The 25470-nt window shown below is 45.1% G+C and overlaps 1 protein-coding gene across 1 annotated transcript in view; it reads right to left on the minus strand.

Moving 5' to 3' along the window:
* The window catches only part of GABBR2 (gamma-aminobutyric acid type B receptor subunit 2), a 439230-nt gene that overhangs the window by 264076 nt on the left and 149684 nt on the right, over positions 1-25470 (minus strand). The window contains exon 2 of the mRNA XM_049896560.1: positions 21408-21545. Within this exon, the coding sequence (XP_049752517.1) occupies positions 21408-21545 (138 nt within the window). The remainder of the gene's footprint in view (positions 1-21407; positions 21546-25470) is intronic.

Below are 25470 nucleotides of genomic sequence, written 5' to 3' on the forward strand. Positions count from 1 at the left end.
CATCCAGAGTGCTTGTTAAAAATCAGCCTCCCAGCCCCTTCCCTGGACAGGCTGGTCAGTGGACCTAAGAGTCTGACTTTTAACTAGGGAACTAGTACCTCCCCCTCTACCCCATCCAGATGATTCCTACTGTCAGATACATTTGGGGAACAGGGCCTAGTCCCACCCCCTCCTTAGCATCCCCACTATGAGCCCCCAGTCTCCATCTGAGGGTGGCTCCTCACTAAAGCAGTGGTTCCCATGTGCTGGCGTGCATCAGAAATCACCTAGAATCCTAGTAAAGCACACAGAGACCCAGGTTCTTAGGAGTCAGATAGGGCCTGGTTAGGGTGACCAGCTAGTCCTGGTTTGCTGGAGAATCCTCTGGTTTTAAAACTGGAAACCCTATGTCCCAGGAAACCTGCAGTCCCAGGCAAGAAATAACCTGGGAACTTGGTAAAATGCAACAGGTTATTTACTTTTTTTAAATATTCAATGTGTTTTAATCAATTATAGCCATTATACTTTTTAACTTATAAGTTGTCCCAAATTTATCCAGTGGAAGCTTCCTCAAGCTAGCCTCTGTGTTCTTCTGACACGTCTTCATTCATTTTTGAACACCATCGTAGTTTCTGGGGCAAGAGGTTCCAGGCTCACCTACACTCTTTAACTCATACCTGGAATTAGCTAGTTCTTCAAGGTACCAGGTGATTCTGATATCCACCAAAGTTTGAGAACCACTGCTCTAAAGAAGTCCAATTCACACAACTTTCCTTAAGAAGTTTGTAACCCTTCCTCATGTCTTAGAGGAATAATAACTGTTTAAAAGTAACATTGAATGCCTGCTGGGTGCCTGGCAGCACGTTCCACATTTATTATTTCTATCCCTCACAACAGGTGGGTATCAGGTTGGTTCTATCCCTCGCAACAGGTTAGTATCATCATCCCCATTTTACATCTGTCCTGGCTGGAGGGAGTCAGTGTCCTAGTCCCCTTCTCCAGTCATTTCCAGACTCAACTTGGAAGCGTCTGCGGCTGTACCACTTACTAGCGGCATCAGCTGTACCGTAAGTAGCGCGAGTGATTGATTTACTTAGAATGAATTATTTACACCCCCATGTACTTGCAGAAAGGGCTGAGGTGGCGGATGATGAGACAGGCATAAACAATGAGGCCACTGGAGTTACACGCTGGGAACTGATATTACTTTAGATACCATGGTCTTGAATTAAAAATGGGGGTCAGAACCTTGGATTGAATCTTTTACCAGAGCGACAGTAAAGAGATGGGTTGGGTCCTTGGCAGATATAGATCGGGAACAGCCATGCACTTGAGAGCATCCTGCCCTTCTTTAGCCTGCCTTGGCTTCGGTGAAACCTCAACCAGAAAAATAGCAAATGTGCCCTCTTACAAAGCCTTGGGCCTACTCCACCTCTCCTGCAGGTTCTCTGTCTTAATTTTACTGTTCTGAATCATCTTCATGGTCTGCGACAGTTAATTTCATACACACAACTTTGAATCTGGAGACAAACGGCGACCTATAAATCTTCAAGGGATTCCCTGTCCAGGACCTGACTGGCTCTCAGATCATAAAAGTATCAATAATGATAATGTTGCCACTGCACACTGGTAGGGGCTCTTATAGTCTGCCAAGTGCTCCCACCTGCTCCACCTTCCCTGTCCCATCTGACCCTCTCAATGGCCCCAACGCAGACATGATTAGCTTCATTTCACAGATGAGTTCATGAAGCTCTAAGGGGTTGCTGATTTGCCCATGTCCACTCTGTCAGTAAGAGACACAGGAGGGGCAATTGCCCAGAGCCTCTGAATTCTAGTCCTCTGTTCTGGCTACTACGGAGTCTGGGTGGCAAAAGCAGTCTGTGATAGGCTGCTAACTGGAAGGTTGGGGGTTTGAATCCACCAGCCACTCTGAAGGAGGAAGAGGTAGCAGTCTGCATTCATAAACATTTACAGCCTTAGAAACCCTATGGGGCAGTTCTACTCTGTCCTATAGGGTCATTGTGAGTCGGAATCAACTTGATGGCAATGGGTTTTGGTTCTGGCTACTAAAGAGCCTGGGTGACGAAAGCAGTTTGTGGCAGTGCTGGGTGGTGGGAATTGCGCCGGTCTGGGAGAGCCTGGTGTGCAGCAGGTTGAGTGAGGGAATGAATGTTTAAGTAAAACACTGACTAAATGAGTTAATAAGTGAGTGAGTGGATAACTGGATGACTGAATGAATGATTATGATCATGGGTCTCTGAATGAATGAATGAGAACAGAACTCCTCTCTTCCCCACCCCCCAAAGTCAATGGGTACTGCCAGGAGTTATGGAAGTCAGGTTGGATGTGGGACTCCAGGCGTCCGCCACTTCCTCTGGAGGAATAGAGGCCTCAGACCATGAAGGGTGGGGATCCCGCAGGCTGATTCAGAGCTGTGGAGTGAATTCGCTCCCTGTGCAATAAGCACATATTACTAGGTCCCTGTCCTGTGTCAGGCCCTGAGATGGGACCAGGCTGCAGAGGCAAATTAGACATGGCCACTGTCCTCAGGGTGCCACAGTCTAATGGGGAGGCAGAAATAGAGATAATTAATGGTGTCTGCTGTGGAAGGGGCTATAAGAGGGGTAACATGCCTAGGAGCTCAGAGCAGTCAGCAGCTCACTCACCAGCTAACTTGCAGAAATCAGGAATGGCTCCACAGAAGGAATGATGCCCGAGGCCAGCTCTTAAGGGCTGGGCTTGGCTTCTAAGGTGAAGAGGAGAGGTCAGGTCCTGCCAGGCCCAGAGAACAGTCTGGGCAAAGGTTGGAGGCTCAAAGGAGCACCTTAGCAGCCCCAGGAATCCTGGGTGGCTGTTGCATTTCACCATGGAGCCTTCCACAAGCATCTCTCTCCATCCCTTCTGCCCTCTGCATCTGGCCTGCCATGTGTCGCATGGACTCAGAACCAACTTCTGCAACCACCTCTGTTGCCATGGCCACCACTGGTCCGCCTCAAGCCAACTCTCAGACCCTCTGAGGACTCGTACTTCCTCCTACCCATTCATATCCAAATAAAAAGTTCCCAACCTTTTCCTTATCTCATCATAACATGCCTCCTGCTCTCATAACCCAGCTTTCCTGCACCAGGCAATCAATCCAATGACATAGCAGGAAAGCCCTCCAAGGTCTCCGGGGCCATGGGGTCTCTCCCACCCCCTCCCCTTGGCCCATAGTGTATTCCCTTAATATCACTTCTTCTCCTTTTTTTATTTTTTTTATTTTAATGAATCCAGAAGGTAGAGGCATCTCATAGATTATTAATGTGCTAAATGGATCCTCTGGAGACCAGCGCCAAGAGATGGCTCCAACCTGCCCTCCATTTTCATTCTTAGAGAGCAGCAGCAAGGTTTCCAAGTGTGCCTAATCGCACTGCCGCTCCTAAATGGTTTCCAATCAAGTCCACAGGCTCCATTTCCCACTCCGAGGCAAGGGCGTGGCAGCCACGTGTTCTGGGCTGGGACAGGATTCTGGCATGGCACAGCCTAACTAATGGGGGCTGACACACAGACATCAAATGCACTTTGAGTGTCTTGCTGAAGACCCTCATTCCGCCTCTGACACCTTAGTTTCAGAGTCTGCACTGCCTGAGTAGACAACCCTTGTCATCAATGCAAACAGAAGGTGATATTTAAGCCCCCCATAGTCAGAGGTCTGTCCTCGCAGAAGAGTCTGAATCAGCATAACAGCAGCTGCTGCTTTATAGTTTATAAAGTATTTTCACTTAAAAAACATAAGTCTTCAGTGATTCTCACAACCACACGAAACACATAAGGTTTTCTATGCTCATTTTACATACAAAAAAAGTGAGGCTAAGAGCGATAAAGCAAGACCATGGTCTGTATTACAAAGCACAGGATTATAAGTCAAGGAACCCATGGGCACTGCTGCCGTGAGACAGAACTTAGGCAAGGTCCTACCTCTCGTGAGCCTCAGTTTTCCATTCTGTACAAGGGGGTGACTGGGTCCCATGATTGCTAAGACCCTACCAGCTCTGCCATTCTATGAATCTGCCGCAAATTCCACAACCTGCAGCTAAGTAAGAAACATTCTTTAGATTCCTCAGACAATCTACAGCTTTCATAAGATCACCATTTGGGAAAACCAAGCTGGATCTCAAAAGTTCCAACCCTATGAAGCAAACCGAATTCCTCATTCTATGCTGCAATTTAGTATGCCTGATTTGGTTTTTTTTTTTTTTTTTTTCTTTCACTTTTCTGTCTTTTGAAATGCCAAGGCCAAACACGATCTAGAGTTTTCAGAAAGCAAGTCCCACATGGACTGGGACTCAGCTGCGAACGCGTGTACAAACGCAGCGTCAACCTCCCTGTCCTTACTGCTGCTCCCTCACTGAGCTTTTCCAAAGAGACAGCCCCATTCCACAGCGTGAAATGTTACCTTCCCAGAAAGGTCCTGGGGAAGCACCAAGGCAGGCCGGAAGACAGAGTGCGCCGCCGCGGGGAGGGCTGGGATGGCACCAGGAGAAACGCGCCTACAATTTAATAATCTGCTGTGGCTGCCTTCTAAAGGACAGGCTCTGCGGGACAGAGTTCTTGATGAAACAGTGTTTGTGTTCTCCTACGAGCAGCTCTTTATCCCTTCAGGAGTCTGACCTTATTTTCATCAGCTAGACTATTTCTGTCTGCAGGCTGGGGCAGCTATCATCTCATTCCCGAGAAAGAAGGAGTTTTTTCTGGGTCTCTGCGAATGCCCAACTCCCTCTGGCCAGTATCTCTTGCACTTTCACTGAGTCTGCCTCCATCTCCTGTTGGAGTCGCCCTGGGTCGGTCTTCCTCATCCAGCTCTATGTTCTCCTGCTTATTCCCCAGGCCCCACGCTTTCAGAAGGACAGATGAGGCTGCTGGGGGATCTGCAGAAGTGCTCAAAGAGTGCAGGGTAGGGGTCAGACGCAAGCCGCCGTCAGATTGCTGGGAATAAGACCTGGAGGGGGTCTGAGGAAAATGTCAAAGGGAGCATATTAGTTTTAAAAAATTGGGTCCACATTTCTATGAACTACCCAGAATAGGCAAATGCATAGAGATCAGAGTTCATGACCCAGAGTGGGTGGAGGGGGCAATGGGGGCAGTGTTTAAGCGGTACACAGTTTTTATTAAGGGTGAGGAAAAAATTTGGAAACAGAGAGTGGTGATAGTTGCACACTACGGTGAATGTCATTAATGTCACTGAATTGTACACAAAAGTGGTTGAAATGTCTTCTTACATATAATATTTCACCACAATAAAATTTTTATAAATTAAGGAAATAAAAACAAAAAACAATGGGTCCAGGGATGGGCTGAGGCTGAACCAAAAAGGCCACTTCAGGTCTCCCTTCGCTTCCCTTTAACAAGGGGCTGCACTGGGATCTGTCCTTGGTACCTCCCACAGGTGGCTGGCTCTAATGATCTGCCTTCATATCTTAGGGGAAGACCACGCCTGGAAGGCAGGCATCCGTTCTCAGTCAGCACACACTCCCCACGCACTGCTCAGCACTTACATACAGCCTGCACTCAGCTGGGGTGCAGAGGTGGACAAGACAAGGCCCTGCCCTCAGAGAGGGCAGAGCGTGTGGGCACGGACAAGGGGGGGCCAGCCTGTGGGGAGGGGTATGCAAGTAAGAGAGCACTGGGAAGGAGTTTCACAGGAGAAGGGGCATCCAAACTGAACCCTGAAGGATGAGCATAGCCGGCCAGGTAGCATGACCTCGAGGGCACACGAAGGGCATGAAAAGGTGACAGAGCATGTTGTCACCACACCAAGAATTGTGTGACCCTGGGAGGTAGGACCAAGATGGCAGAGTAGTCGGACGCTTCTGGTGAACCCTCTTACAACAAGGACCCGAAAAATCAAGTGAAACAATTGTATTTATGACAAGCTAGGAACCCTGAACATCGAAGGCAAAGTTAGAAAACAGACTGAGCAGCAGGGGGAGGGAGAGACAGTTCAGAAGCAGAGAGGAGTTGCTGGACCTGAATCACCAGGAGCCTTCAGGCACCATTCCCGGGAATGGCTGCAGTGGGCTGGTACTAGCCTTCGGCTGCAGTTTCCTCAGGGACAAGCAGCCAGCCACACAGCCTACTAACACCTCCGGAACCAGAGAAGAACAGCGCTCTTGGCAAAAGCTAAGTACTCGCGTATATTTTACCATGTCTCCAACCCCCAAGCCGGCTTCAGTGGCTGTTTATTTATTTATGTAACATTCCTGGAGAAGGAATAAATTTGCAATTGGGGGAAAAGGTAATTTGCCAGTTCCACTAACCAGGGGAGCTCAGGACAGAAGTGGCTCCTGTCCGAGCATAAATGGTCCGTGGGCTTTACATACTTCCCCCCTCCACATGGGCCTGTGTGGGCCTATTTCAGGAGAATAAACCCTTGTTGGCAGACTAAACTGTTTCAGCTGTGCAGTGCAGAGGTGGGTATTTGATGTTTGACACCACTTTGCCTATTAAACAGGGTCCTCACCTACCCACATCAGGGGCCAAAGGACTGGTGGCTTCACTCAGTTCACCCAGACACCTGCGACAGGGGTCCAAGGATAACTGGTACCTCCCAGTCGTTACAACCAAAAGCATTGAGTGCCCATGGTTCATCTGCAGAACACACCCACCTGTGTGCTCTAGGGAACAGGGACGTGCTTTCCTCACAGATAGTGGATGCGTGTCAGCCCCCTGCCTTGTTCAGAGCGTGACTCCCTGCTGCAACCAGGTACCAGTACCTACACCAATCACCTCTGCCCCTCTAAGACTGTAGGATAGAGCGTGTATCATATACTTGATGACCAACTACCTGACACCTGAGCTGAATACCTACAAGAAAAATGAATGGACTCCTAGGCTCATATACCTGATAACATCTCTAGCCATCTGGTAACAGGAAGTTAGAGCTTCAAAGGCAAAAATAATCAAGCTAGCTTACTCAAGCAACCTATTTGGGTATATCAAAGTGAAACAAAGCAAGAAGCTAAGTACAGTAAGCAAACATAAAATAAATACAATAACTTATAGATGGCTCAGAGACAACAGTCAATATAAAACCACATAACGAAGCAGAACAGGATCACTTCAACAAGCTCTCATAACAAAGAATCGAGGGATCTTCTGGATGTAGGTGCCTTCCTGGAATCACAGGATGCACAATACAAAAGATTAATTTACAGAACTCTTCAAGACATCAGGAACAAGATCAGCAAGGGCATAAGGCAGGAAAAAGTTAAGGCAATACACAGAACAAGCCAGGAAAACACAGACAAAGCAGTTGAAGAAATTAAAAAGGCTATTCAAGAACATAATGAAAAATTTAATAAGCTACAAAAACCCATAGAGAGACAGCAATCAGAAATTCAGAAGATTAACAATGAAATTACAGAATTACACAACTCAACAGAAAGTCAGAGGAGCAGAACTGAGCAAGTGGAAGGCAGAACTGGTGACACTGAAGATAAAGCACTTGGCACCAATATCTTTGAAGAAAAATCAGATAAAAGAATTTAAAAAATGAAGAAAACTTAAGAATCATGTGGGACTCTATCAAGAGAAATAACCTACAAGTTATTAGAGTACCAGAACAGGGAGGGATAACAGAAAATACAGAGAGAATTGTTGAAGATTTGTTGGCAGAAAACTTCCCTGACATCGTGAAAGATGAGAAGATATCTATCCAAGATGCTCATCGAACTCCACATAAGGTAGATCTTAAAAGAAAGTCACCAAGACATATTATAATCAAAGTTGCCAAAACCAGAGATAAAGAGAGAATTTTAAGAGCAGCTTAAAATAATAAATACATAATAATAATAAATAACAAAAATAATAAATGAAAAGTAACCTACAAAGGAGAGTCAATAAGAATAGGCTCGGAAACTCAGCAGACATTGGATTGGACTGGGCGATGGGTTGGAGAGAGATGCTGATGAGGAGTGAGCTACTTGCATTAGGTGGACACCTGAGCCTATGTTGGCATCTCCTGTCTGGAGGGGAGATGGGAGAGTAGAGGGGGTTAGAAACTGGCAAAACAGTCACGAAAGGAGAGACTGGAAGGAGGGAGTGGGCTGACTTATTAGGGGGAGAGTAAGTGGGAGTATGTAGTAAGGTGTATATAAGTTTATATGTGACTGACTGACTTGATTTGTAAACTTAAAGCACAATAAAAATTATTAAAAAAAAAAAAAAAAAGAATAGGCTCGGACTACTCAGCAGAAACCATGCAGGCAAGAAGGCAATGGGATGACTTACATAAAAAATTGAAGGAAAGAAATTGCCGGCCAAGAATCATATAACCAGCAAAACTGTCCCTCAAATATGAGGGTGAAATTAGGACATTTCCAGATAAACAGAAGTTTAGGGAATTTGTAAAAACCAAACCAAAAGTACAAGAAATACTAAAGGGAGTTCTTTGGTTAGAAAATCAGTATTATCAGGTATCAGCCCAAGACTAGAACACTGGGCAGAGCAATCAGATGTCAACCCAGACAAGGAAATCACAAAAATAAATCAAGCTAAAAAAAAACGCTCGAAACAGGGAAACAGCGATGTTATTATGTAAAAAAAGACAACATGAAAAAACAATAAAGAGGACTAAGAAATGCAGTCATAGATCTTTCATATGGTGAGAAAGACAATGCAATACAAAGAAATAAAAGTTACGTTTAAATTTAGAAAAATAGGGGTAAATAATAAGGTCACCACAAAGGAGACAAACTATCCTACACATCAAAATAAAATAAAAGAAAAAAATACAGACTCAGCAGAAACAAAATCAGCAACAAAAAATATGAGGAAAGGACAATATATAAAGGTAATCTACTCAGCACAAAAAACTTAAGTGGGAAAAAGAAACTGTCAACAACACACAAAAAAAGACACCAAAATGATAGCACTAAATTCATACCTAGCCATAATTATGCTGAATGTAAATGGACTAAATGCATCAATAAAGAGACAGAGAGTGGCAGAATGGATTAAAATACACGATCCACCCATATGCTGCCTACAAGAGACACACCTTAGACTTAGAGTCACGAACAAACTAAAACTCAAAGGATGGAAAAAAATATATCAAGCAAACAACAATCAAAAAAGAGCAGGAGTGAGAATATTAACTTCTGACAAAATAGACTTTAAAGTTAAATGCATCATAAAGGATAAGGAAGGACACTATATAATGATTAAAGAGACAATACACCAAGAAGATATAACCATATTAAATATTTATGCACCCAATGACAGGGCTGCAAGATACATAAAACAAACTCTATCAACATTGAAAGGTGAGATAGACAGCTCCACAATAATAGTAGGAGACTTCAACACACCACTTTCGGTGAAGGACAGGACATTCAGAAAGAAGCTCAATAAAGACACGAAAGATCTAAATGCCACAATCAACCAACTTCACCTCATAGACATACACAGAACACTCCACCCAACAGCAGCCAAGTATACTTTCTTTTCTACCGCACATGCAACATTCTCTAAAATAGACCACATATTAGGTCACAAGGCAAGTCTTAGCAGAATCCAAAACACTGAAATATAACAAAGCATCTTCTGTGACCATAAGGCCATAAAAGTAGAAATCAATAACAGAAAAAGCAGGGAAAAGAAAGGAAATTCTTGGAAACTGAACAATACCGTGCTCAAAAAAGACTGAATTATAGAAGACATTAAGGATGGAATAAAGAAATTCACAGAATCCCATGAGATTGAAAGCATTTCCTATCAGAACATTTGGACACAGCGAAAGCAGTGCTTAGCGGTCAATTTATATCAAGAAATGGACACATCCAAAAAGAAGAAAGGGCCAAAATCTAAGAACTATCCCTACAACTTGAACAAATAGAAAGAGAGCAACAAAGAAACCCTCAGGCACCAGAAGGAAACAAATAATAAAAATAAGAGCAGATCCAAATGAAATAGAAAACAGAAAAACAAATGAAAGAATTAACAAGACCAAAACCTGTTTCTTCAAAAAATCAACAAAATTGATTTACCATTGGCCAAAGTGACAAAAGAAAAACAGGAAAGGAAGCAAATAACTCGAATAAGAAATGAGATGGGCGATATTACAACAGACCTAACTGAAATTAAAAGAACCATATCAGATTACTATGAAAAATTGTACTCAAACGAATTTGAAAACCTAGAAGAAATGGTTGAATTCCTAGAAACACACTAACGACCTAAACTAACACAGAGGTAGACCAACTAAATAGACCCATAACAAAAGAAGAGATTCAAAAGGTAATCAAAAAAACTCCCACCAAAAAAAATGCCCTGGCCGGAGGGCTTCACTGCAGAGTTCTACCACACTTTCAGAGAAGAGTTAACACCACTACTACTAAAGGTATTTCAGAGCACAGAAAAGGATGGAATACCCCCAAACTCATTCTATGAAGCCAGCATATCTATCATAGCAAAACCAGGTGAAGACACCACACAAAAAAAAGAAAATTACAGACCTATATCCCTCATGAACTCAGATGCAAAAATCCTCAACAAAATTCTAGCCAATAGAATTCAACAACATACCAAAAAAATAATTCACCATGACTAAGTGGGATTCATACCAGGTATGCAGGGATGGTTCAACATTAGAAAAACAATTGATGTAACCCACCATATAAATAAAACAAAAGGGAAGAATCACATGATTTTATCAATTGATGCAGAAAAGGCATTTGACAAAGTTCAACACCTATTCATGATAAAAGCCCTCAGCAAAATAGGAATAAAAGGAAAATTCGTCAGCATAATAAAGGGCATTTATACAAAGCCAACAGCCAACATCACCCAAAATGGAGAGAGCCTGAAGGCATTCCCCATGAGACTGGGAACCACACAAGGATGCCCTTTATCACCACTCTTATTCAACAGTGTGCTGGCGGTCCTAGCCAGAGTAATTAGGCTAGGAAAAGAAATAAAGGGCATCCAGATTGGCAAGGAAGAAGTATTTGCAGATGACATGACCTTATACACAGAAAACCCTAAGAAATCCTCCAGAAAACTACTGAAACTAATACAAGAGTTCAGCAGAGTATCAGGATACAAGATAAGTGTACAAAAATCAGTCGGATTCCTCTACACCAACAAAAAGAACATTGAAGAGGAAATCACCAAATCAATGCCATTTACAGCAGCCCTCAAGAAGATAAAATACTTAGGAATAAATATTACCAGAGATGTAAAAGGCTTTTACAAAGAAAACTACAAAACACTTTTGCAAGAAACCAAAAGACACCTACATAAGTGGAAAAACATACCTTGCTCATAGATAGAAGACTTAACATTGTAAAAATGTCTATTCTACCAAAAGCCATTTACAGAGACAACCAATTCTGATCCAAATTCCAACGACATTTTTTAATGAGATGGAGAAATAAATCACCAACTTCATATGGAAGGTAAAGAGGCCCTGGATAAGTAAAGCATAACTGAAAAAGAAGAACAAAGTGGGAGGGCTCACTCTACCTTATTTTAGAACCTATTATACTGTCACAGTAGTCAAAACATCGTGGTACTGGTACAACAACAGATACATAGATCAATGGAATAGAATTGAGAATCCAGACATAAATCCATCCACATATGAACAGCTGATATTTGACAAAGGCCCCAAATCAGTTAAATGGGGAAAAGACAGTCTTTTTAACAAATGGTGCTGGCATAACTGGGTATCCATCTGCAAAAAAATGAAACAAGACCCACACCTCACACCATGCACAAAAACGAACTTAAAATGGATCAAACACCTAAATATAAAACCTAAAACAATAAAGATCATGGAAGAAAAAATAGGGACAATGTTAGGAGCCCTAATACATGGTGTAAACAGTATACAAAACATTACTAACAATGCAGAAGAAAAACTAGATAACTGGGAGCTCCTAAAAATCAAACACACTCATCCAAAGACTTCACCAAAAGGGTAAAAGGATTACCTACAGACTGGGAAAACATTTTTAGCTATGAATTTCCAATCAGTGCCTGATCTCTAAAACCTACATCATACTGCAAAAACTCAACTACAAAAAGACAAATAACCCAATTAAAAGATGGGCAAAAGATACGAACAGACACTCCACTAAAGAAGACACTCAGGTAGCTAACAGATACATGAGGAAATGCTCACGATCATTAGCCACTGGAGAAATGCAAATCAAAACTACAATGAGATTTCATCTCAGTCCAACAAGGCTGGCATTAATCCAAAATAACAAGTGTTACAGAGGCTATGGAGAGACTGGAACACTTATATACTGCTGGTGGGAATGTAAAATGGTACAACTACTTTGGAAATAGATTTGGAGCTTCCGTAAAAAGCTAGGAATAGAACTACCATAGGATACAGCAATCCCATCCCTGGGAATATATCCTAGAGAAATAAGAGCCTTTACACGAACAGATATATGCACATCCATGTTCGCTGCAGCACTGTTTACAATAGCAAAAAGATGGAAACAACCAAAGTGCCCATCAACGGATGAATGGATAAATTATGGTATATTCACATGATGGAATTTTAAGCATGGATAAAAAACAATGATGAATCCGTAAAACATTTCATAACACGGAGGAATCTGGAAGGCATTATGCTGAGTAAAATTAGTCAGTTGCAAAAGGACAAATATTGTATGAGACCACTATTGTAAGAACTCCAGAAGTAGTTTAAACAGAGAAGAAAATATTCTTTGATGGTTACAAGAGCAGGGAGGGAGGGAGCGTGAGGGGTTTTCAGTAATTAGATAGTAGATAAGAACTACTTTAGGTGAAGGGAAAGACAACACAATACAGGAGAGGTCTGCACAACTGGACTAAACCAAAAGCAAAGAAGTTTCCTGAGTAAACTGAACGCTTCAAAGTCCAGCGTAGCAGGGGCGGGGGTTTGGGGACCATGGTTTCAGGGGACACCTAAGTCAACTGGCATAATAAAACTATTAAGAAAACATTCTGCATCCCACTTTGGAGAGTGGCATCTGGGGTCTTAAACGTTAGCAAGCGGCCATTTAAGATGCATCACCTGGTCTCAACCCACCTGGACCAAAGGAGAATGAAGAATACCAAAGACACAAGGTAATTATAAGCCCAAGAGATAGAAAGGGCCACATGAACCAGAGATTACATCAGCTTGAGACCAGAAGAACTAGATGGTGCCTGGCTACAACTGATGACTGCCCTGACAGGGAACACGACAGAGAATTGCTCAGGGAGCAGGAAAGCAGTGGGATGCAGACCTCAAATTCTCATAAAAAGACCAGACTTAATGGTCTGACTGAGACTAGAGGGACCCTATAGGTCATGGTCCCCAGACCTTCTTTTAGGCCAAGACAGGAACCATTTCCAAAGCCAACTCTTCAGACAGGAATTGGACTGGACTAAGGGATAGAAAATGATACTGTTGAAGAGTGAGCTTCTTGAGTCAAGTAGACACATGACACTGTGTGGGCAGCTCCTGTCTGGAGAGGAGATGAGAGGGCAGAGGGGGTCAGAAGCTGGCCAATGCATGAAAATAGAGAGTGGAGGGAAGGAGTGTGCTGTGTCATTAGAGGGAGAGCAACTAGGAGTATATAGCAAGGTGTATATAAATTTTTGTATGAGAGGCTGACTTGGTTTGTAAACTTTCACTTAAAGCACAATAAAAATTAAAAAAAAAAAAAAAGAACTGTGTGACCCTGGGATACCTGCCATCTCCCCCATGTCCTCTGTCTCACACAGGCACTGTGAATGGAATTCTGTTCTGTGGACCAGGAGCTCTGAGAGAATCCGGGCATCTGGGACATGAATGGGGCCTTAGTGATCACCTTGCCCAGCCAGTCTCCAGGAATGTTGCATCCAAATCTCCTGACCTGCCGGTGCTGAAATAGGGGAGGGGGATGAGTGGGGTCTGCAGTCCTTGAGGGATCTAGTGAGTCCCTTCACCTAGACCTGCTCCGAGGGGAGCCTGGGAATCTGTACTGTTAACATAAGCATGTGTCCATACTATGTATCTGCTCAGAAGCAGCTGAAACCCTGCTCCCCTGTAGCCTCAGCCCTTGCTCCTGCTTCTCTCCACCGACATCAAGGGAGCCAGCGACACCTCTCAGAGACAGCCATGCAGCTCTAGAGGCCAACACTCCTCCCTGCTCCCCAGCCCCTACATCCTCTCCGGCCTGAACATGCTTAGTTCTCCAAGGTTGGGGCCCCAACCTCTCCCAAATGCCTTCTTAGACCATGCCCCGGTCTCCCACACAGAGCAAGGTCCAGACCTGAGCCCTGCAGGTCTGACCAGGTCAGAGAGGGGCAGAGCCCCACTGCTTGCCAATCAGACCTGGGCTCTATGAAGGTCCTTGCAGCTCAGTGGTAGAACTGAGGCTCCCAGGAGCTAAATGACTTGCATCACAACTTAAACAATATTAGCTTCTCTATGCAGCAACCACAAAAAAAGAAGCCCAACAAAAGGCAAAAGTTAAATTTAACCGCCTCAGCACCCAGGCGAGTCTTCACCCCTCGGGCGTGCACATCCTATTTTTGTGGCACCGGGAGACAGGAACAACTGATTACACATTCCAGGCCCTCTCTGTCCAGCCAGCGCTGCACCCCCAAAGGGCAGGCAAAGTGTCTTTTCAATTATACGAATCACATAATTTCCCCACTTGCAAAATGCAGTCTCGGAGCCCAGTTTTGAATAACTTAAAAAAAAAAAAAAAAAAGCCATTGCCATGAAGTAGATTCCAACTCATAGCAACCCTATAGGGACACTATAGGACAGAGTGGAACTACCCCATACGGTTTTCAAGGAGCAGCTGGTAGATTTAAACTGCCAGGCTTTTGGTTAGCAGCCGAGCTCTTAAGCACTGCACCACCAGGGCTCTGAATAAGTTAGTCATCAAATCTTTAGAGTTACTGCAGACCACTCAGCAACACTCCACCATCTCTAGAAGCAAGCTCTGCCTCCCAGAGTTGGGGAGGGGGGTGGGAGGTCCTCAGCATCTGGTCCATAAGGAAGGAACTGTGTTCCCTGAGAGGGGTAGGGGAGAAATCCAGGCCCCCAGAGCTACCTCCCCATAGGATGCAGGTTTTTGTCCCTCCTTCTCCCTGCCCAGCTCCATAAGTGGGGAGGGGTCTATTCGCTCAGGTTCACCCCACAACTTTGTCCCCCAGGCTCTTGGAATTCTCCGGCCAGTTCTCAGCCACTCAGTGCCCCCATCCACACACAGCTGAGCCCTTTGATCTGGCCCCAGTGTCCAGTAGCAAATGCCCAGGGCACGATTTGTCAGAGCTTCTAACTGGTTCATTCTGGTTTGAACCCTAGCTGAGAATTTGCATTTTTACCCGAATTATACTGAATCAGAATCTACGTTTTTGATTCCCAGGTGATTCTTATGTATAAACAATTTTGAAAACCACTGCTCTACTAGTGGAGCTCTGGTGGCATGGTGGTTAAGAACTCGGCTGCTAACCAAAAGGTTGGCAGTTTCAATCCACCAGTCGTTCCTTGGAAACCCTATAGGGAAGTTCTACGCTGCCCTATAGCGTCACTAGGAGTTGGAATCGACTCCACGGCAATGGTTTGGTCTTTTTGGTTGGCTCTACTAGTGGCTCTCAGAATTGGTCCCTAACCAACAGCATTAGCATCGCCTGGGAACTTGTTAGAAATGGAAATTCTCAGGAGGGGTTCGAACCTGAATGAGTCAGGTTCTAAACCCTGGTTTCTGTGCATAAGACTCACCTATTACCATGCAGAGCAATGCTGGTAGCCAAGATGCTGGAGGCCAAGAATCTGCCTTTCCCACAGCCCTCTCCCCTCTCTCTCCACGGCCAAGTTCACAGTTGAGAGACTGCTGTGGAGGGTTTTACACTCCCCAGCCTACGCTCTCCACTGAGTTCAATTCAGGCTGGCACAGAGTGAGGACATACTGTGTGCTGGGCGCTGTCCTGGGCACTGGGAAGGGGAGCTGAAGAAAACGGCCCGGCTTTCAAGAAGCTTTCAGTCTAGTGGAAAAGACTACATATAGAACATGTATGTAACATACGCAGAACAAACTATTTTCCACAAAATACAATTCATTCAATAATAGAACATGGTATGCCACTATCAAGGAGTCCCTGGGTGGTACAAACAGTTAACACACTTGGCTGCTAACCAAAAGGTTGGTAGTTCAAGTCCACCCAGAGGGGCCTTGTAAGAAAGGCCTGGTGATCTACTTCTGAAATAGTCATCATGGAAAACCCTGTGGGGCACGGTTCTACTCTGACACACGTGAGGTCCCATGAGTCAGTCGTCTCTACAGCAACAGATTTTTTATGCAATATCAGTGTGACGTAGAACAGTGTTACTCAATTTTTTTTCATTATTGTGCTCCTAAGAAGCCTCTGGAAACCCTGGAAAAAATATTTTTTTTTTTTTAAGAAGCCTCTGGAAACCCTGGTGGTGTAGTGGTTAAGAACTACAGCTGCTAACCAAAAGGTCGGCAGTTTGAATCCACCAGGGGCCCCTTGTAAACCCTATGGGGCAGTTCTACTCTGTCCTGTAGGGTCGCTGTGAGTCGAAATCCACTCAACAGTAACGAGTTTTTGCTTAAGAAACCTCTTTAGCCCTTTTTCCCTAATTTTCTCCCCTATGAAATTTTAAGCCACAGATATACTATACATCTGTTCATATACGGTATATATATCTGTGCTTTATACATAAAAGAGTAATAGTCCCTCCCCCATCTTAGTGAAGAACCAATTTTCATACCTATTATAGGTTGAATTATGTCCCCCTAAAATGTAACAAGTTGGCTAGGCCATGATTCCCAGTATTGTGTGACTGTCCACCATTCTGTCATCTGATGTAATTTACCTGTGTCTTGTAAATCCTACCTCTATGATGTTAATGAGGCAGGATTAGAGGCAGTTACTTTAATGAGGCAGGCTTCAATCTACAAGATTAGGTATCTTGAGTCAATCTCTTGAGACATAGAAAAGAGAATCAAGCAGAGAGACAGGGGGACCTCATACCACCAAGAAAGCAACACCAGGAGCAGAGTGCATCCTTTGGACCCAAGGTTCCTGCACTGAGAAGCTCCTAGACCAGGGGAAGATTGATGACAATGATCTTCCCCTAGAACTGACAGAGAGAGAAAGCCTTCCCCTAGAGCCAGCACCCCAAATTTGGTCTTCTACCCTCCTAAACTGTGAGAGAATAAATTTCTCTTTGTTAAAGCCATCCACTTGCAGTATTTCTGTTATAGGAGCACTAGATAAGTAAGACAACCCCCTTGGGGGAGATATCACCCTCATTGAGAATGCATGATATAAAAGAAGGAACAATTCATTTACTTTTTGGTCTAGAGATTAGGGTGCTCAGAAGGAAGGGTTTGAAGGGAGTGATCAGAGAAGGCTTCACGGAGAAAGTAGTACCTAATCAGGGTTTTGAAGGATGAGCAGGAGTTCTGCAAAACAGGAAAGGGATGGGCCCAGCATCAAGTCTCCTTTGCCAGGTGCTTTAGCTCCTACCTTCCTCACAGACATTAGTCACACTGTGGTAGCCAGCCTGCAAGATGGCAGCCCCCAGTGACATTTACCTCCTGTTGTGCCCTTGTGTAGTCCTCTCCCCTAAATAAGAGCTAATTTGTGTGACCAATAGAATATGATACAGAAGATGGTATATGACTCCCAAGGCCAATTCCTAAAAGACATTGCCACCTCTACCTTGGTCTTTTGGGTCACTTACTTTGGGGCAAGCCAGTGGCCAAATCATGAGGACACTCAGCAGCCCTATGGTAAGGCCTACAAGGAGAGGAACCAACTTGCCCACACCAACTTGCCAGTCAAGTGAGCCACCCTGGAAGCAGGTCTTCCAGCCTCAGTCAAACCTTCAGATGACTCCAGCCCCCAGCCTTCAAATCTTCCAGCTGCTCCAGACATCATGGAGCAGATACAAGCCATTCCCACTGTGCCCTGTCTGAATTCCTGACCCATGGAAATAATGAAATAGGAACAATTGTTGTTATAACCCACTAAGTGTTGGGATGATTTGTTACACAGCACTAGGTAACTAATACAGCGCTCATCTCACAGACCAGTTCCCTGCCTTGTCAATACCTAGCATTTTAGACCACAGGCTGGAGACCTGTCTTGCTCATGCTGAGGCCAGGTAGCTCTGGTTGGCAAGCCAGGATTTTCCAAGGGTGTGCTTAGTCCTGCAGCTAGCTCCTCAGAGAATTCTGGAGGGCAGTCAGTTCTAACTGAGGCCAACAGAGGGTCAGGAAGCCCCCTGGACTGCTCTCTGGGTAGAAGAGTTCCCAGGGAGCTTGGTCTCTCATGTTTGGGCAAAATTTCCATTCACAGATCTTTCCACCCCTCCATCCCTCCCTTCTACCCTCTGATTATTCAGCAAAATCTAATAAAGTCTGTGGAGTATTAGACACCAGGAAAAAACAGGAGAAACTCAAGCCCAGGTTCTGTCCTTGAGTTGCTCATCACTCAGCTGGGAAGATAAACACTTGTGAACATGCCATCACACTTGCAAAACCCTAAGAGAGGGACAGGCAGGTGGGCGTGAGGTCTTGGGCTGTATACATTCTCTGCTAGAAATAAACACGGTGATGTCATGAAGAGATTTCTGGAGGGGTCTACTTGACACAGTGCAATCAGGAAAGGCTTTCTGGGGAGGCAGCATTTCGGCTGAGTGTCTAAGAATGGGTAGGCCTTGATATGCTAGAGATAGGGAAGAGGGGTGTTTCAGGTGGCGGCTACGGTGCAGGCAATGGCAGTAACACAGCAAAGAGCAGGAATGCTAAGTAGTTGGGGTACACAAGGGGAGGGGCAGGAGGGAAGAACAATAATGACAACAATGCAAGTAATACTTAGCAAAACAAGTCATCCATAGTGCTTACTATGTGTCCGGCCCCATTCTAATCACTGGTAAATCATTTAATCCATACACACACACAAAAAACAACCAGTTGCCATCAGGTCAACTCTGACTCATGGCGACCCTCTGTGTGTCAGAGTAGCACTGTACTCCATGGGGTTTTCAATGGCTGATTTTTCAGACAGAGGTTGCCAGGCCTTTTGTCTAAAGTGCCTCTGGGTGGGCTAAAACCTCCAATCTTTCTGTAGCAGCTGAATCCTTAACTGTTTTCACCAGAGGGACTCCTAATCCATATAAAACCCTATGAAATTGGTATTATTGTTACCTCGATTTCACAGATGAGGGGACTGAGTCTCAGAGAGGCAGGTAACCTGCCCAGTGGCAGCACAGGGCTCTGACGGAGAAGGGTGTGCTTCTCAGTACCCAGAAAAGGAAGCTCAAGTCAGAGAAGGTCAGTTACCTGACCTGGGCCTCACCACCGTCTGTGGGCACCTTGAGGGCTTGAGGCCAGGCTCCTTGCACACTGAGCCATGCAGCTCCCAGCTACACTGCTAGGTTTGCACCGTAGCACGTTGAGCTGCTTTCCTGGCCTCATCTCCTGTTGCATCTGCCCACATTCAGCATGGCCTGCTCTGGCCACAATGAATGACTCATTGCTCCCCAAGCCCACACACTTTCTCACCTCCCGCTCTTGTACACCCAGTCTTCTCCACAACTCCAGCTGTCCAACGCCCTCTCCTCCGTCAGCAGTTCAACATCACCTCCGCTGAGAAGCCTTCCTGGGCCCCGGGCTAAGCTGGGCCTCTCCCCTCTCTCACCACACCTCCTCCAAGGCTTGCTTCTACCAACCCTCTAGGCGATGAGCGTGGGCCTTTCTCCCCAGCACCCAATGCATGCAGAGCCTGACTCAGAGAAGGTCCTCAGTTGACCTTCTCACAAGTGAAAACAGATGCCCCTGCATGGTCTGGCCCCTGTCTGCCTCTTCAGTCTTACTCTCATCATCCCGACTCATCATCCACCGTGTTCCAGCTCCACTGCCCCTTTTCTGTTCCATGAATACACCAGGTTCTTTCCCATCACAGGCTGTTTGTATCTGCTATCCATCCACCAATATGGAAGCTCTCCACCCAGCCAGTCCCTTCTCATCCTTCAAGTCTCAGCACAAGTGTTACCTCTTCAAAGGGGCCCTCCCTGTATTCCACTATGTATCCCATTGCACTGTTTATTTCTAACATAGCCCTTATCACAGTCTTATCTTAAGAGTCAGGCTGCCTGAGTTTGAACCTTGCTCTATTACTTATTAGCTGTGGGTTCTTTCTGTGCCTCAGTTTTCTTGTCTATAAATGGAAATGATAAAAGTGCCTACTGCATAGAGAAGGTGAAAGGATTAAATGAGTTAAGGCATAGAAGCGTTCAGAACAGCTCTGGTACATAGTAAGCCCTAGCCAGTTGACATCAAGTTGATTTCTACTCGTGGTGACCCCATGTGTGGCAGAGTAGAACTGTGCTCCACAGAGTTTTCCATTTCTTTTAAGTAGATCAACAGGCCTTTCTTCCAAGGTACCTCTGGGTGGACTCAAACCATCAACCTTTCAGTCAGCAGTTGAGTGCATTAACCATTTGCTGCTAGTAAGCCCTACATGAGTATTATACAAGTATTAGTTCTTAGTATTATTGTTACTTGTTTACTTACTTACTGCTCATCTCCCTCCATTAGAATGGAAGGTCCTAAAGGGTAAGGACCAAGTCTGAATTATTCAGCACTCTATCCCCAGTGCCTACCAATATTCCAGGCACATAGTAGGTTGTCAATAAATATTTGTTGTATGAATGGATGAACAGATGGATAGATGCATGGATAGATAAAGCAAAGAAATAACACCACTCAGTCCAGCAGTCATATCTTTCTACATTCTTCTCTCTCTGACTTTGATTTACAGCTGACGCTGGTGAGTCCCACCTATACCAGACCACACACTTATGAGCAGGACATTCAAGGGTAAATAATTGTCCAGGAATGCCAGGAAAGGCTTAACTACAAAGAAAGGCCTTGAGACAGTCTTAGTGGACCGAAAGGAATTTCAATGTGGCAGAGGGGTTCAGCAGGGAGTGGATAAAGGGTTATCTGGCTAAGCGAACAGCAAGAGCAGGGCTCTGAGGCCCGAAGGCCCAGGGTTCATTTGGGGAGATGTAGGTTGCCTGGAGGGGTCATGGTGTGGTGTGAAAGGCATAGGCAAGAGATGACACTGGGCAGGCAGGCTGGCCAGACATTGAAGGCCCTGAAAGTCAGGTTAGGGAGTCTGTGGTGGGCCACTGAAGGTTTTCAGACACAGGGTGGAATCACGGCTGCCCTTCAGAAACTCACCCTGGTGGCCATGCAAGGTCAGGCCAGAAGGGGCAGCCCTGGAGGCGGGGGCAGCAGGAGTCTGTGCAATCATCCAGGAAGAACCCAAGAGGCCTGAGCCATCAACTCAGGAACCATGCTGGAGAACCACTCCTGCAAAAGACTTGTGGCCAATCAGAGGCGGTCCCCAATCGGAAAGTGGTCAGACCTTACCTGCACCAGATTCCAGCCTTGGAGGGACTCTGCGATGATGGACGTGACGGAAGGACAGACGCCTCCAAACACCATCAAGTGGTTTGGCCCATATTTTATTGCATCGTAGAAGGCTTTCAGCCCTTTTGCATTATCACACTGTGGAGCAACAACAGAAAGAGAAGCCCAAATTAGAAACAGCTTTCCCCAGGGGCAAAAGCCCAGCAGTGGATTTACACAAACAAATCTTTCCTCATGGGAAACCTTCTGGGTTTCACTTCTCCCATGGTGGGGCTCCATGCTCTGAATTCAGTGAAGTGTGGCCTTGGCACCCCATCCCACTCTCCTCCCTCTAATGCCAAAAAAACAAAACAGAAGACAAACCAGTTGCCATCCAGTCAATTCTGACTCATGGTGACCCCATGTGTACACAGTAGAACTGTTCCATAGGATTTTCAAGGCTGTGACCTTTCAGAAGCAGATCGCCAGGCCTTTCTTCCAAGGTGCCTCTGGGTGCTTTACTGTTGCGCCACCCAGAAACTCCATCCTCCCTCAAAGCGCCCTCCAAATGTAGAACTTCCAGCTCCCCAGCTCCCCAGCTATCTCCCTCCAAAGCACACGGAGAAACAGGCCCCAAAATATCTCATCCTGGGGTCTCCATAGGCATTTCTATTTTAAAATATAATGAATCCAAAGGGAAGAATTCATTCGGCGAACACTCGTCCAGCACTGCTCTGTGCCCAGGGCTAGATGTTGAGGAGACACAAGAGGAGGACAAAGTCCCTGTCAAGGAGCTCACATTTTAGGGAAGAAAACTGACCGAGACAGATCATGACCATCTGGCATGAAAATGGAAAGAGAACAAACGCCCCTGGCATGTTGGGAATCAGCTATAGCTCACTTCCCGCCTCTCCAGTCTACCTCTCTCATTCAAGCCACCTGGTCATCTCTCCCCTGGACAGTGGCACGGGCTCCTACTCGGGCGCCACCCAGCAGTCTGAGTCCTTCGTAAAACAGAAATTAGTTCTTCTCACTCTCCTGCTTTCCATGCACTTATATATAATCCAAACTTCTATCACAGTATAATTCTCAAAAGGTTAAAAACACAATAAAAATAGATAGTGAGCACATGTCAAAGTTTTATTTAACTCACTACTAAAGGGATCTGTAGCACGACAAAGTGGATTCAAAAAAGAATTTGAGAAACAGGTTTTTACTGTGAATGAAAAAAATAAGACAGGATTGCTGAATTATTTGGACTGGTTAATGTTCTACAGGGCAATAGAACCATAACCTTTAAGGATAGAAAAGAAAATCATTGAAAATCATCACATCTTATTAGCTTTACAGAATTGCAAAATGTCTGGTACTTAATCGTTCAATGTTCCATTCCCCTAGAGTCAGGTAAATGCTCTAAGTGTTGGGCTAAATGGTCACGTAATCATTGCTTTCTATTATTTACAAGCATGGGCTAATTTTCTTAACAGTCCTTATCATGATGGATGTAAGATGCCACACGGTCCAGCCCCTGCCTACCACTCTGACCCAATTCCCTCCACTCTCTCCTTGCTCACTGAGCACGGCCTCACCAGCCTCCTCTCTGTTCTTCTGGGCCTTTGCACTTGCTGTTTTCTTTCCCCTTTGTTCTTGGCATGGCTCACTTCTTCTCACCACTCAGACTTCACTGACCCTCTAACCAAAATGGTTCCCACTCCAGTCACTCTGAAACATGTCAGCCTGCTTAATGTCTTAACACAGTTTCTAAAATCACCTGAAATCATCTTGTCTATTTTTTATTTGCCTGAACATTGACTGACTTCTTTAACTCGAATGCAAGCTCCATGAGGGCAAGGATTTGTGTTAGTTTTTTCCTGGCTGTCTCCCCAGAGCCTAGCCCAGGGCCTCAGTGAGAACTGTCTGCTGAGCACCTGAAGGAGTCTTCTGAAGCACTTCCTTCACTGCTTTCTCTCCTCTACTTCCATGTCTCTCTCCTTATTTAGTCTCTCCATCCTGTTTATCTTCTTTCTTTCAGCTCCTCCACACCTGTTCCCTAAGTGACCATAATGTGGATCACAGTTGATCAGTATTTGTTGCTCTTTCCTTGTTTATTTGAGAAGCTTCTTTGGGCTGCGGCCCATGGTGGGAGGGTGCTGACAGGGATAGAAAAATGAGCGCGAGGCAGTTCCAGGCCTCAGTGAACTCACCGTCTGATAGAGGCAATGGTGTGTGAACACGGGTGGCCCCACTACATGGAGGGCAGTGTTCAGAGCTGCAGGAAAGAGGTAGACTCAGGCTGTGGGGCACCCAGAGGGAGAGCCGGGGAGGTCTCCAGCGTGGGGCATCTGAGGCGGGGATTGCTGGTGGAGGAACAGCATGAATTAAGGCAAATGGGTGGGAAAGTGGGAGGGCAACAGAAACCGCTCAGCTCATACCACCAGTGAGGGATGAGGGCAAGGTGGCCTGGGTTAAGGTCAAGGGGGGCTTCAAACACCAGGCCAAGGAGTTTGTGTTGTAGCTTGTAGATGTTTGGGAAATAATTTAAGTTTTTAACTAAATTTAGAAATTGGCTAAGTTTATTTTTTGCCATAGAAGGAAGGGAGGGAGGGAGGAAGGGAGAGAAGTAGGAAGAGAGGGAGGGGGAAGGAAGGAGGGAAGGAGGGAGGGAGGGAGGGAGGGAGGGAGGGAGGGAGGGAGGGAGGGAAGGAAGGAAGGAAGGAAGGAAGGAAGGAAGGAAGGAAGGAAGGAAGGAAGGAAGGAAGGAAGGAAGGAAGGAAGGAAGGAAGGAAGGAAGGAAGGAAGGAAGGAAGGAGAAAAGGAGGGAGGGAGGAAGGAAGGAAGGAAGGAGTAAAGGAAGGAAAGGAGGGAGGGAGGGAAGGAAGAAAGGAAGGAAGGAAAGAAAGAAAATGGAAGGGAAGGGAGGAGAGGGCAGGAAAGGTTAAGTTCTTATTGCTTCCTGGGACACTATTAATTATTCCTGTGCCTTGATAGAAAGCAATACTTCCTACCCTCAGTGGAGCAGAGCAGATATAACAGAACAGTTCATGTTTTAATTGTTTCTACCATGATTTACTGAATCATTTCCTGTCTTAATACATTTCTATAATGACGTTACCTTGTTTTCTAATGTGCAGCTAATGACAACGATAATACAGTATCACAAGATTTAGAAGCAAAGTTTCATTAAAATAATTTTAACAACAATGAACTTCCTAATGCCTGTTTGCTCACCCAACATGTCTTAAGTCTCTAGGATGTGCAAGATTCTGTATTAGTAATGACGGCTTGGCTTCTTACAAAAGCAGAATTTTTGAATATATCAACTCAGAAATGTGAATATTTGACACCCAGTATTTGAGCTGGAGGAATCTTGGAAATCAGCCATTCTAATATTCCCAAATGTTTATCTGACTTAGTTTTCAACAGGCTGGGTGTGGTAGGCAGAATTTTGGCCCCCAAGAATATGTTATGATACATGGCAAAACAGACTTTGCAGTGTAATTAAGGTTACTAATCACCTGACCTCCAAATATGGAGTTAATCCTGCGCTATCCCAGCAGCCCCAAAGTAATAGCGAAAGCCCCTAAAAGCAGAGATCTTTCTTCAGCTGGTAGCAGAAGGGGAAGTCAGAAATGTGGAGCATGAGAAAGATTGGATGTGCCTTTGCTGGCTTCAAGATGAAGGGGGTCATGTGTCAAGACAATGGGAACTCCAGTCCTACAACAGAAAGGAACTGAATTTTTCCAATCTCCTGAATGAATTTGGAATTGGAATCTTCCCCAGAGCTTCCAGGTAAGAGCCCAGCCCAGCCGACATCTTGATTTCAGCCTTGTGAGGCCTTGAGCAGAGCACCCAGATGAGTCCCACTGTGCCCAGACTTCTGACTCACAGGTCTGTGAGATGATAAATGGGTGTTGTTTTAAGCCACTAAATTTCAATCACCTTACATGCATGCAAAAGCTAGACAATGAATTAGGAAGACTGAGGAAGAAATGATGTCTTTAAATTATGGTGTTGGTGAAGAATATTGAATATACCATGGACTGACAAAAGAACGAACCAATCTGTGTTGGAAGAAATACAGCCA

This window comes from Elephas maximus, chromosome 9 (genome assembly GCF_024166365.1).
Source record: "Elephas maximus indicus isolate mEleMax1 chromosome 9, mEleMax1 primary haplotype, whole genome shotgun sequence".
NCBI lineage: Eukaryota > Metazoa > Chordata > Mammalia > Proboscidea > Elephantidae > Elephas > Elephas maximus.